General features: G+C 42.1%; 1 protein-coding gene across 1 annotated transcript in view; it reads left to right on the forward strand.

Moving 5' to 3' along the window:
* GRID2 (glutamate ionotropic receptor delta type subunit 2) overlaps window positions 1-15,093 on the forward strand; it is a 2,654,005-nt gene that overhangs the window by 1,679,877 nt on the left and 959,035 nt on the right. Inside the window, exon 8 of the mRNA XM_086961940.1 lies at window positions 7,426-7,545. Within this exon, the coding sequence (XP_086818066.1) occupies window positions 7,426-7,545 (120 nt within the window). The remainder of the gene's footprint in view (window positions 1-7,425; window positions 7,546-15,093) is intronic.

Below are 15,093 nucleotides of genomic sequence, written 5' to 3' on the forward strand. Positions count from 1 at the left end.
TGCCCCAATAATTGCCACAATTATTGCCACAACTATTCCTTTTGCGGGGACTGCTTCTGGAGACCAGAGGGGGTTACAACTCACAGCACCGTTCTGGTAAGCGAGGTGCTGACTCACGGCCATCTGACCCCGGAGGCTGGGCCCCTTCTCTAACATCAAGAACTTTATCTAAGGTAAAGTGCTCATTTGACGTTTTAGACTGCGCTCACAAGTGTTTATTAGCTAATAACAGATTCCAAACCACTGCCCTCTTAGACATTGACTCCGCCAATGCCAGCTAAAGGGCGCTGCCCCTGGTCTTGGGAGACCACAATGTTTCCCCTTGCATTCCCACCCCTTCCGCTGCCCACCAACCTCCAGCATGGACCGGGGGTCCACAAGTCCTGGCATCCCCCTTGTGGCGCCGGACATTGACGCCATCAGCCAGTGCCAGGAGGCGCTAGAAAAGTGGAGTAGCGCCGGGCGGGCCTGTCTACACCAGACCGTGGCGGGGCAGGGCTGGGCCACACCGTTTGATGTTGAAGCTCGCGCCGTGCCAAGAGCAAGTTAAGTTGCAAAGGGCAAATTGGATGTGGAGCCTGCCTAAACAGTCAGAACTTATTCGAGGGACTGTGAGTGGTGAGATGATATTAGCTGTAACACGCCCTTTCTAATTGTGTGCTTCTCAATAGACTGTGTTACATATTTGTGGTCTTGGTGTTATCATAAGAATATCAGTGTTTTCAGCAGTGCATTTTATATCATTGGCATTCTGCATACTATGGTATTATCCTAGCGATTTAGGTTTTGTGATAGTTAGTATGCTAGTTGTTTTATTTCTGACATAACCATATACTTTAGTGGTTGTACTTAACGCCATTAATCTATAAAGGAAATTATAGGCCCCCGTACAGTGCACATACTGGGATTAGGTAATAAGGTGATCTATTAGACATATAGTGAAAAGATGTTGAAGCGTAAGATATTGAAAACCCCTACAAACCGGGATCCTCCTTGTTCAACAATAGATGCTTATTTAGTTAAGGCGGTTAGCACCATTAACGTTGAAATCAATAGGGCGGAGTGTCGCTTATCTCTAGGAGTGGGCACCGGTTCAGAGAATACACATGCCCCGAAGGTAGAGGTCACCATGAATAACGCTCAAGAACCTATTCCTCCTGCGAGTCTGGTGAGCACTACCCATAACCAAGATTTACCATTGCAAAATGAGACTCCTCTATCGCCATTACTTAGTGGGCCCCCACCCTAAAAAGGAAAAGGAATTGTAGGAAAGACCAAATTAAAGTAGGGAATATTAGCAAAACCAAAAAAGGCCCCCCTCGAGTCTCACAAACAAGGCATCAGAGAAAAACCTTGACACATACCCGATGCCTGATGAGCAAGTTAATTACATTGTAGGCTTATAACCCAATAACCATTGGTTGATAAAATAAATAAACTTAATGGAGAAGTCACTAAACTTAGCAACACTCTAAAATATGTTAGCGGATACATAAGGGTGAAGGCAAATGAAACACGAGGTGGGCAAAATTTAAGTTTAATAAATACTGTAGCTACAGTAAATACAACACCTAGTAATATAAACAACACACATAGCCCTAACAAGAATGGTATAGTCCAAGGTACCACTAACCCAGCACCCATGGTCACTGATAAATCGATCGTTACAGGTGATAGACAGATAGGACCTCAGTATAGACATCCGTGCCCTAGCAGAAAGGACAGGCCTGTAAGCCAAGAATCAATACAGGCCCCTAACAAATTTAAGGAGGGGGAAGCGCTAGTGGGCCAGCTGACCTACAGATTAACTTACCGCCCTAATGTAGTCCATATGTGGCAGTATTGGTTAATGTACCATCACTAGAGATGGGACAAAAGGAAAACTATGACACCTTAAAAAATAAAGTGGTGCACTGGTGGACCAAAATTGTGATTTCCCAGTGGGTTGAACAGATCTAGTACTCTTGACTAGAATAGTTAATTGGATCGGGCCCTCAAGAAAGACATTGCGAGGGGATTGTATAATTATTAACTTTAAGAATCCCATTTGGGTACGAAGCTCCCTCGAAAGAGCAGCTTTTAATCTGCATAAAGATCGGATTGCCTCTCTCTATCCCCTTTGGTACTTTGACAGACACCTACTTCCTCTACATAATGCTGGCAGTTATGTAGATTTTAAACAGTAGTCAATCTGCACCCACATTTTGTTTTACCTACATTCGATAGATTCCAAACTCTAAGCACATTAGATATTAACGATTGACTGGATACAGCTTCCCTGCCCCAGGGGGAGTGGGAAGATATTGGGTTGATGGGCCCAGGGTTATCAGTAGGAAGTGTGTCTAACAAGGACACAGATGTTTCTACTGTGTTAAAATACCTACCAAGTGACAATAAGTTAATTGTCCATCTAGGAGAGTGTCAAGCTGCAAATAAAGGAATTAATCCAGACGGGAGTACAGGGTATGGAACAGTAGTGAATCCAACCCTCCCTGTATTGGTAGGGGATTTAAGTGAGGAAGCTACCAGTGCTATTACCAGCCCAGGTAATGATTTACCTATATATCACCCAGGAACCCCCTTTGTCGGTGGATATACTATTGTCACGTGGAGCATAGCTGGAATCGCAAGTAAGAATGAAATGTTAGGCTGGAAGGAGTTTATTAATCTACATGATATAGTTTGCTTGCAGGAAACCTGGGGCCTTGTTTATGAGAAATTACGCATCGCTGCGTGAAAGCAGCGATGCGTCACTTCTCAGTGGGCACTCCTTGCGACATTCCTGATGCGTCATATTTAATGTATGACGCATCATGTCGCAAGGAGTTACAGATACATCAGTATTTCTGACGTATCTGTAAGCGCAAAAGTGACGCATTGCTGGAGTGTGTCACAAAAGTGACGCAACTCCAGCAATGCATCCTTTCACATGGGGCAAGCCCCATGTGAAAGGGCCTGTGTCAGTCTTACGCCTGCTGTGAGGCAGGCGCAAGATTTTGAAGCAACGGCGTCCTAAAAGTGAAGCAGTGAAATCTCATAGATTTCACTGCGTCACTTCTACGACCCTTCCTTGCGCCAATATGTCCCCCTTGCATACATTATACCTGGCGCAGGTATAATGTGGCGCAGGGGTTTACAAAGTGACGCATCTACCTAGATGCATCACTTTGTAAATATGGCGCAACAAGGTGCATTTTTTACGCCACTGGTGCGTCACAAAAAGTGACACACCGGCAGCGTAAAAGTGACACACAGCCTCATAAATGAGGCCCCTGTAGCTCTGTTACGATTCACTATGATGGGTTTACCTCATATGATTTTCCCGCAACCCCTTCTCCTTTTGGTAGAGAAAAGGGAGGACTGTTAATACATTTAAAAAATGCCCCTGAGAGTGAAAAAAACTATCAATATAGGGCATCACTCGCAGTTACTTTGGCTACATCATAGGGATGGTTAGGATGTCCTACTGATTAATTGTATAATAATATATTTGATTCCACCCGTCATTGTGTAGTTACGGAGCTGAAACAGGAACTAAATAAATTGGCTATTGTGGATATTACTAATTTGAATATTGTTTGGCTCTGTGATTTTATTACCCCTACCTGCCCTCTGTCTATGACTAAAGTTTTTGGGTTTCAAACTGATGAAGGTGATGACTACCTACATTTCCCACACACTTCCTATGGTGACACCCAAAAAGCTGTTCTGGCAGAACTTGATCTAGACTTTGTGCAGTGTGCAAAGGATAGGAGCGGGCAGGAGATCCCAACCTTTACAGGAAGACAGCACATGTAATTGTCTCTGCCAATATTGTGAACCTATGTTCAACCCCGTGGATAGTTGACTTGATGATGAATGATCATAATTGCATTATTATGAGAATGCATGTATGGGGGAACAAAACTGTCAAGCTATGTACGGTCATCAATAACATTGCTCCGTGCCGTCCAAACGGCACTAGAATTAAATGGAAGGGCACCAACTCCTGTGAAATGACAAAAAAATTGTACAGGCCTGCTGTAATGAAATTGAAGTTCGTTTATTGGCTGAGACCGAGCCAGATAAGATCTTGACGAATTTTAGTACAATCAATGATTCAATCTCGAAATTATTTATCGCGCCGCCATCTAGGAAACAAGCACAGGCCAGGGGATGGTTCAACCATTCATGAACTGTTTCTTTGAAGCAGCTAAAACGAGCACTTGCTAATAAACCAAGAGATTATGCATTAGTTCATGATCTAAGAGCGCAATACAATTTTAACCTAAAACACAGGAAGAGGGAGCTTCAACAGGAGGCGTGGGATAATCTTGCACTAGCGGCAGATGCATCCAACAATAAACTGTTTTGGGATACGGTGAACTCTAAATTCCTTAAAAACAAATCCCTCCCAGAACTTTTATGTCATGTCAGCTGTGAGGAACGGGTGGCTCACTTTACCAGTATTTCTAACCCAAGGCATTTATCTATTATGGACCCAACAAACTTACACAAATGGCCCATTATCCCGTTAGATATTACCTTGGATGAGGTCATGATAGGCATAGGAAGCAGCAAAGGGGGGAAAGCACCAGGTACGGATGGTGTTCCTAATGATGTATATAAATCAGTACAAGCACTATGGGGACCGATATTAACAAGAGATTTTAACGCCACAGTAACCGAGGGTTGCCTGTCCACTTGGGCGGAATCTGTTATTATTCCTATTTATAAAAAGGGTGACAAATCTATAGCAAAAAACTATCGGCCCATTTCCTTGCTTGACTCCTCAGTTAAAATCATGAGTAGGGTTTTATTGTTAAGATTGGAGGAGTGGGTCATGGCCAATGGTATTCTGGTTCAGGCAAAATATGGTTTTAGAAAGGGGTTAGGCACGTTAGAACAGTTTATTGACCTGGAGCTCTTAGTCAGAAAGTGCACACGTGCCAAACAGGGACGGCTCTTTTTATGTTTTGTTGATTTAAGTAGCGCTTTTGATTTAGTGGATCACGCTATCTTATGGCCAGTCTTACTTAATCTTGGCGCCCCCAAACCCATTGTTTACTTTTTAGCCAGGCTATACGAAAAACTATCTACCAAAGTACGGTATGGCCAGTTAGGCGAATGCAGCTCTAATTTTAACGTAAAACGTGGTTTCCACCAAGGCTGCGTTCTAGCACCGTTGCTTTTTACCCTATTTATTAATTAGGTTGACGCAGCCCTCAAATTGATACAGGCGGATTCCCCATTAGTGGAAGGCAAGGAAGTCCCAGTCCTGCTTTATGCGGACGACGCTGTGCTTTTATCTGGAACGCCGGTAGGCCTTCGGAAGTTAATTGATGGGTTTGTGTTTTTTATCAGTAAGAGGAAGCTGATGATTAATAAGGCTAAAACATTTACAATGGTATGCGGGCCGAATTACAAGAGTTTGAAACCTTTTTTATTGAAGGCAATAAAGTGCAAAACGTGGATAATTTTTGCTATTTAGGCATTTCCTTATTATCTGACGGGAAATGGAACCACGAATTGTCTCACTTTCGGGCCAAAATGAGCAAAAGTATATATGGTGTTTTTAAATTTGCTTCTAATCTGGGGGACCGTCGCATTAGAGACATGGTTAATATTTATAAAGCACGATGCACATCAGTTGCACTTTATGGGGCTCGGCTTTGGGGACTCCAGCCTTGCTGTGATTTACAAACGTAAGAGAATTATTTTAAAAAAAGCTTTTATGTCTCCCGGTTTCAGCATCCTCCGAACTCATTCAGTGTGAAGTAGGTCTTAACTATCTGACGGATTTGATAGCTCTGAGACCCCTTCTGTTATGGAGATCCATATGGTCTAAGGAGGAGACTATTTTTACCAAGTCCATTATTAATGACTGCCTGTGATTGGATAATTGCCTAAAGATCCTCAGGCTTAATTAATTAGCTAACTGTTTTGGGGTTATATTCAATCGTACAATTTTGGAAAATCAAAATAAAGTATCTGGTTTGTCCAAACAGGAGTTAAAGAGTACCTTCTTGCGCTATAAGAACGAATGCAGGCTGGAAATATAGGAAAGCAAGCCACGGTGCAGCTTTACCATCTGCATATAGATACAGAGGGCTTCCAAACATACCTTTCACTTGTCACGAGACCTTCCCATCGCTATGTTTTAACTAGAATGAGGTTAGGCCTTGTGCACTATTTAGTAGCATTCCCCATGATGAAACAGGGCCCTGTCTCCCCATGTCCTTGTGACGGGATTACAAAGCAGAGCACCATGCACTTTTTACTTTTATGCGATTTGTATCTGTCTTTTAGAATTGCTTATCTTAAACCATTGTTTAAAAAGTATGATGCCAAAACCACTAATGCTGCTATGACCCTACTTTTTACGCTAAGAGAACCTGAGATTTGTTTTTATACTGCAATATTTATTTTAAGCTCAATTAATGCTAAGAAGAGTATGTTGTTCTAATGTAATTAACCATCTCCCTTATGGTTGGGGATGTTCCCACTAATTAAGCACCTTGAACTTTACACTTTGCGCTTTCTGAAGCCCATGTATTGTGGAACTTGTCACCAAAAAACTATGTAATGCTGCTATGAGTCTATTGTTTACATTAGGAGAACTGATGTGGTGCCATCACTGAAAAGCTGCTAGGAGTCTATTGTGTACACTAAGAGAACTGATGTAGTGTATGATGTTTTAACACCTTAGCAGCTATGGAACGTCCAGCTCCAGTGCTGAACGTTCCATTGCGCAGGTGAGGTTCGAACGTCCAACGGCCGACGGCAGCACTCCTGAGGTAGTGGTGCCGTCGGCCGTTGGACTAGGCGCAGCACTTATGAGGTTAATGGAATTAGTTATTTGTTGTTATTTTATCATGGATGTCGACTCTTTTATCAATTGTTCTTTTCATGTATTTTGATTATGTATTGTGCTTTTATGGTTGCTTGTTTCCACCGAATAAAGCTTATTGAATTGAATTGAATTGAACTCCCAGATTAGGGGTGCATACATTAAAGAGTGTAAGCTAATCAAATACTACATAGGTTTAGTCAATTGCATGTCATTTATTTTTTTGCTTTTGTGATGGAAACACTATTTTGTGATTACACAAAAGATCCTTCAGTTGTCGAGAAGTCCACTTGGGACCAGGAAAAAATCTTCATACACTCCCCCAAAACGTCCCAGGTAAAATTGATCTTTGAGATAACTTCATTTCTAAGGAAGATATTCAAATTGTGGCACATCTAATACATCACATTTACAAAAGGTTTCCGTGTTACATTCTGTTTTGGAAAATTATTTCCTGCTTAATATAGTGATAACTCATGTCAAGTGTTATAAATGCACATTAAAAGTGTCTAAGGATCACCTAAATACCTGTACTATTTCTAGATCAATATTGCATTGTTTTCTTTCAAAACATTTACAGTATCTTCTTTCGATAGGGTGTGGTAACTGGTTTGACCGGCACACTGGAGTTTGGGGAAAATGGAGGAAATCCAAACATATTTTTTGAAATTCTGGGAACAAACTATGGTGAAGATCTTGGAAGAGGCATGCGAAAGGTGAGTGGAAAATGATCAACTCTATTGACGTTATAAATGCCAGGCAACTTAAAACACTGAAACTTATTTTATTCAACCCAAAATAGTATTCCTTAAAACCTAGCCTCAAGGTCTGAAATGAGTAAGGATGCGATCCTGTTTCTCGTGAAGAACATGGTGTAGTGTGGACATAAAGACAAGGTTGGCATACACAGACTCCGCCCAATAAGTAGAGTAGTTGGTTGTTTATATGTTTTGGAATAGAGATTGGATTAGTAATGAGGTTACACAATTCAAGATGCTGTGTGCGTAATGAGGCATAAAGAGCTGTTTTGGTTAGTTTATTGGAATTACTGCGACCAAGCTGAATGTAGAATATGAACAAGTTATGTTACATGTTATACAGCGAAAGAGATCATTAAAATGCAACCTACATAGTCATAAATATTTATATTGCGAAGCAAAAACAAGTCTTGAGTGCAAAACCAGAGTCTGACACGTAATATATCACAGAGAATGGTAAAATATCAATTCACCTTTTTATTTGTTTTATGTATTGATGAGAGGATATTTTATAGTGCTGCCTTCCTCCATGCAGAGTTGAAAGTCTAGAAAGGAAGTGTCAGCTTTGAGTACAAAGTAGGGTCATTCGAGACTGATATTGAAGGTGGAGCCTCATTGCTTCTTATAAAAACATATTTCTATGTCAACTTGAAAAGATTTATCTTCATAAGTTGTATTATGTGCAATTGTTTTGATTTGGTTCTCAGATTTGGATCCACATAGTTCCATAGCTGATGGGCCCGGACATCTCAGGATCTGTCCCTTAGCTTAAAGCATTTGATTAATCATTGTGTAATGTCAGTCGATGATTGAAGTTGCCTGGTTGTTGAATAATGAGGATGAAAAATGTGCCAGTATTTTGGGCCTTTTTCCCAGTAATCTTTCTGAAAACATAATCTTGCATTCAATAGGAGGCAGAAATGGTGTTTCATGGCTGGTTTGGTTTAGACACTTTTGCGAATGATTAACCAATTCTAGCAGCCTGGTTTTGCAGCCTTTGCGGTCTCATGATACGTTCCTTTGGGAAACCTGGGTAAATAACTGTTAGAACTGGCATCCTTGGTATGGGTCACCCTGACTTTTGTCTTGTCACACCTCCTGTTTTTGCTAGCTCTATGACTCTGGGCACATTACTACTGCTAACCAGAGCTAAAGTGACTGTGCTATCTGCTTAAAATAGGCCAACATTGGCTTATCCACAATTGGCATATTTAATTATTAATTAATATTAGCCTCTAGTAAGGCACACCACAAGTGCCCAGGACCTGTGAATTAAATAATATTAGTGGGCTTGCAGCATAGATAGCAAACACAAGTAGTTGATGGACAGAGCGCTGAAACGTTTCAGACACTCACCCCCAGTCACAGATCCGAGTTGACTCCATCATCGTTCTTTAGCTCACTTCGCCATCCCAGTTCAGACTCAGCCATATGCAAATCAGTCTAGACCCTGTTCCTCATGGGAACAGTGCAGTCCGAACTGCCAAGCCAGGTCTTGCCAGGACTGGAGGCAAGCATCCTGGGACCGGTTTCAGGGTAACATCCCTCATCAGCCAGGCTAGCTCTAATCCAGTGCCAAAGTGAGCAAGGGACCCACATCTGGGAATACCATGCCAACTTAGGGCGAACAAAGCAAACACAAGGAGATGATGGATGGAGCCCTGAAACTTTTTAGACATTCCCCCCAGTCACAGATATGGGTTATCAACATAATTATTCTTTAGATCACTTTGCCACCCTAGTTCAGCACAGTTTGCGCCACCCTCTTATGTAGCCCTCTAAACATGTCTTAAGCCTGTCACTACAAAGCCTGTGTATACAGTTTTAAACTGCCTTGGTGACCAGGCAATTTGACCCTCTTGCCAGGTCAAAACGTCCCTTTTAATTACATATAAATCACCCCTAAAGTAAGCCCTGGACAGCCCAAGGGCTGGGTGCACTGTATTTAAAGATTAGGACATGATTTGGTGGTGAGTAATTCTTCATTTTGTTTCTCACTACCGTAAGGCCTATCCCATAGCATAACATTGGGATAACCTTATCACATTTCATAAGTGCAGTTTCCAATTGGGAGAGATTAGACCCCCACGTTTGGGGTCTCTAGAATCATAATTTTAAATTGCAACTTATGGTGAAGCCGGGTTTTAAATTGTAATTCTGAAAATGCCACATTTAGAAAGCTAGTATCAACAAGGACTAGCCAATGGTGACCTGTATAGGACTCTAGGCTGTATTTATCAGCAGGCACCTAGTAGGCGTTCATGAAGCCCTCACCCACCAACCTAGTTGATGGCATGCTTCATCATCGTGCCCACCCGGTGACACCTAGCGTGTCCCGGGTGTGCTACGACGCCTGATTACAGCGGAGCAGGTATGTTACTGAGAGTGCAGTGTGGTGAGTGAAGTAGTGAGAATTAAAATGGCTTAGGGTGATCCCAGTACCCAAGGGTAAATACAATTTTAATGACTGGATCTCCGTGGGCGGTTAAAAACAAGGCAGTGGGACATTATGGTGGTGAAGTTAAGACCACCTACGTCCAGTGTAGGTCAACATGTTTCAGCCAGTGCCTTAATTATGCTGGCTTTCCTCAGGACCATAGGATAGTGAGTGCAATGATTAAAAGTTATTCTTAAGTGAGTGTAATCAACTATTTGTCGCACTCGCTAAGGTGCTCTTAGTGTATGAGGGGATTCTCTCATCAAGCATATGCTGGCGATTTGCCTCGTATGCCTCCTGGAGTGACTCAGCAAGGCGATTGACCGAGAGTGTCAGTCAAAGCCTGCAGGATACCTGTTGTGCCGCCGTCAGCGTAGTAGGTAGTGAGGGGATTAAAAATGTCTTTAGTGTATCCAAAAATGATTTAATATGTGATCACTTAGGACATATTATTAAAAATTATGTGTAGGAAAGTAGTCCACAATTAATTGCGTGGTTATTTCCTAATCGTCAGTCAACATGTTTCTGCCTTTGAAACGGTGTAAAGTTACCAGGCATTCACCAGGACTCTATAAGTGTACTAAACCCTGGCGGTATGGACACGCTAAGGCCCACCCTTAACTAGGGACGTGCAAGTGAAAAAGAAAGTGAAAAAAGTGCAAAAAAAGGGGAAGAGAAATTGTCTTCCTAGTAACTCCTGGTTTAGGAGGCTTCCTGCATTAAGGTTTCTGCACCTGTAAAGAGAAAATGATATAGACATACATACAGGACAAGACAAACAGTTAGTGGTTGGTCTTAATCACACTTGTAGATCTATGGTGCTCCAATGGTAGTGGAAAGGCAGATGTGGCTCTATAACGATATGTTTATCACCACCTCTGTCCCTGGGTTAATAAGCACTAATCACTGGGCAGTGCAGGGTGCTATAAGTGAAGAAATAGTATGGTGATTGTGGGTATTTTTTTTATAAAGGAAGCGCATGCTCCTAATAGCGATCAATATGTCTAGAATTGCGATCGCTAAAAAGTAGAATTAAAAAATGTCTCACTTTGATGGTGTAATAGGTGTACACCATGGGTCACGTGAGGGGGGTGGTAGCGTAATTGGCACACCCTTTGTAAAGGAGAGAAACATAAACCAAATCAGAAAAGCGAAGGAACGGTACTTAGCTTTGTGATATGCCGCTGAGATGTGAAGAGCAAACGTACAATAGTTTACTTACGCCGTTGACGCTAGGCACCCTCAGTATCCCTGCGATACCCTCAAACCCTACCCCGGCGATCAAGAACGGGGCCGGCAGAGCAGGTTATCAATGTTTGTCAGCGAGGGGCTGGTTGCATCCGGGGGCGGTGCCCACGTGGATAGGGGGCGGCGCCTTATCATGTTAGCCTATCAGGGCCTGTAGCGTGGTATGACTCGGTGGGTCACGTGGGCCCGCGTCATAGAGAGAGGCTGGGGAGGTAACCAAGGAGACCGTGTCTCGAGCGTTTCAAGACTGGTAGCTTTATTAGTTTTGAGCGCTCGTATTGAGACAAAACACTACCTGATGCTCAGAGTTAAATGGTGGTGCTGAATCTAACATGGATGTGTGCACTTGAGTGATGAGATCAGGTTAATGTGTTTGTAGGGTGGGTTGCCAACTAGTTCCTTCGTAAAATAGGCACCCAGCAGGAATTACATGCATTCCGATGAATACATAAGTTGGTTCATATATAAAAAAGTTGGACACATGCAAGGGATTTATCAGGAATGCCCATAATAATAAGGGGGTCCAGGTCAGATGTTACTGCAAGCCTAATGAGCACCAAGCAGATAATGCTAAGTGTTAGACTGCACTGGGACCTGAGTTGATGAGATAGCCACTAGTATATCTAAAAACCAGCCCAATTTGAAACGGTACACTATGATCACTGCCCCTTCATAGTCCCGTTACCTGAATAAACTACTAGGTATCTCATCAACTCAGGTCCCAGTGCAGTCTAACACTTAGCATTATCTGCACGGTGTGCTGATACATGACGTTGTAACGAAGCCATGCAATCTGCTTGGTGCTCATTAGGCTCGCAGTAACATCTGACCTGGACCCCCTTGTTATTTTGGGCATTCCTGATAAATCCCTTGCATGTGTCCAACTTTTTTATAAATGAACCAACTTATGTATTCATCGGAATGCATGTAATTCCAGCTGGGTGCCTATATTACGAACGAACTAGTTGGCAACCCCCCCGCAAACACATTAACCAGATCTCATCACTCAAGTGCACACATCTATGTTAGATTCAGCACCACCATTTAACTCTGAGCATCAGGTAGTGTTTTGTCTCAATACGAGCGCTCAGAACTAATAAAGCTACCAGTCTTGAAACGCTCGAGACACGGTCTCCTCGGTTACCTCCCCAGCCTCTCTCTATGACGCGGGCCCACGGGACCCACCGAGTCATACCACGCTACAGGCCCTGATAGGCTAACATGATAAGGCGCCGCCCCCTAGCCACGCGGGCAACGCCCCCGGATGCAACCAGCACCTCGCTGACAAACATTGATAACCTGCTCCGCCGGCCCCGTTCTTGATCGTCGGGGTCCGGTTTGAGGGTATTGCAGGTATACTGAGGGTGGCTAGCGTTGAGGGCGTAAGTAAACTATTGGACGTTGGTGCTTCACATCTCGGCGGCATATCACGAAGCTAAGTACCGTTCCTTCGCTTTTCTGATTTGTTTTAGGTTTCTCTTCTTTACAAAGGGTGTGCCAATTACGCTACCACCCCCCTCCCGTGACCCATGGTGTACACCTATTACACCATCAAAGTGAGACATTTTTAATTCTACTTTTTAGCGATCGCAATTCTAGACATATTGATCGCTTTTAGGAGCATGCGCTTCCTTTTTTTAAAAAATACCCACAATGACCATACTATTTCTTCACTTATAGCACCCTGCACTGCCCAGTGATTAGTGCCTATTAACCCAGGGACAGAGGTGGTGATAAGCATATTTTTATAGAGCCACATCTGCCTTTCCACTACCAATGGAGCACCATAGATCTACAAGTGTGATTAAGACCAACCACTAACTGTTTGTCTTGTCCTGTATGTATGTCTATGTCATTTTCCTTTTACAGGTGCAGAAACCTTAATGCAGGAAGCCTCCTAAACCAGGAGTTACTAGGAAGACAATTTCTCTTCCCCTTTTTTTGCACTTTTTTCACTTTCTTTTTCACTTGCACGTCCCTAGGTAAGGGTGGGCCTTAGCGTGTCCATACCGCCAGGGTTTAGTACACTTATAGAGTCCTGATGAATGCCTGGTAACTTTACAACGTTTCAAAGGAAGAAACATGTTGACTGACGATTAAGAAATAACCACGCAATTAATTGTGGACTACTTTCCTACACATAATTTTTAATAATATGTCCTAAGTGATCACATATTAAATCATTTTTGGATACACTAAAGACATTTTTAATCTCCTCACTACCTCTTTAGTTTATTTTCACTGCACGCCTAAACTCACAATATCCTGCTCCGCATTAGATCTGGCGTCGAAGCACACTAAAGAGGCACTCGGCCTCTTTAGTGGGGCCCAATGATGAAGCATGTCATCACTAGGTGGTGAGTGAGGGCTTTCCTAACCAACCTAAGTGAGGCCGTTGTTTCATCTCCTTTTGCTCCTTCGTGTGGTCTTGTTAAACCTCATGACAATCTTTTTTTGTTTAAAAAAAAAAAAAAGTAAATAGATAATCTTCAGGAGTGTTAAGAATCATGTGATGATGATAATGATGATGATGGCGATGAGAATGCTTTCTTTGTTCAAGTTTTTAATTTGAATATTTACCGTCTATGGGGCATATTACCAACAACTAGCGATAATTATCGCTATGTTGGCTTAGCGGCAATATTTTTATCGCCGAGATGCGGCGAATTTTATCGCTTCGGAACCTTGCTATTATCAAGGTTTATCTCCTAAGCGATAAAAATCGGCCGAAATGCATGAATATCGCTGAAAAGTCCGCGATATTCATACATTACCGAGCTAATGCTCTTAGCCATGTTATCCACCTACCATTGGATAACATGGATAAGAACTGCTATGGGGCAGGTGTTAGCTTTTGGAGATAATCGCGCTTGCGCGAATATCTCCAAAAGTTGGTAATAGGAGATAGCGATGTTAGCGACTGTTTTCAGTCGCTAACATCTTGGCACGCCCACTTTGCATGTCATTAGTGAAAAATATCACTGACATGCAAAGGGGGGTCCAAGATGGTCGCTATCTCCTACTAGCTGTCGCTAACTGGTGTTAGCGACAGCTAGGTAATAGGGAGATAATTTTATCTCCGCTTTCTTGGTTTTTAAAGCCAAAAAAGCGGAGATAAACCCCCTTGATAATATGCCCCAATGAGTTTAAATGGGAAATAAAAATAGGAGCTGCATCTCTGAACAATGATGCGCCCTGAAAGAAAAAAAAATTACTTAATGGTACTCACAGATAAAACCTTAGCCTTAGCTCGACAGAGTAATTCATTTTATAGTTTGTTATTTACATTGTATGAAAACATGAAATAATTCATTTATACTAAAAGATAAAGTAGAATACTTAAGCATGAAATTGCGCAGACTCCGTAGCTCAAACTTTGAAAATATATTTTGAAAACATTGACTGCTCACAAACTGCACGATAAAGTCAATAGAATAAGAACTTACCTTTAATTAGGATTTTTTTTAAATCAATTTGAACATTTTCGTCCACTATCAGTATGTATTTTGAGCAATTAGAAAGTTCGCTCATTGTCAACATTTGCAGATCCAAATGTAAGTGATAAACTAACAATACATATATTTTTTTTACCAATTAACTATTACCAATTTACATGCCATGCATTTTAGAAATGTGAGAATTCTCCTAGTGTTCATTAACTTCGTTCGCGCTGATTGTCCTTGCAGAGTTTTTCTTCCATTTTATCTAGAGCCTTGGAGTATTTGCAGTTGTGCCTGACAAGGATTTTATTTTGCAGCAAAAATGTGTCATGTGTGGTGTAGGTTTTATATTTTCTCAAACTTTAGCACCACAGGAGATTT

The sequence above is a fragment of the Lissotriton vulgaris genome, chromosome 3_1, assembly GCF_964263255.1.
Source record: "Lissotriton vulgaris chromosome 3_1, aLisVul1.2, whole genome shotgun sequence".
NCBI classification, from domain to species: Eukaryota; Metazoa; Chordata; class Amphibia; order Caudata; family Salamandridae; genus Lissotriton; species Lissotriton vulgaris.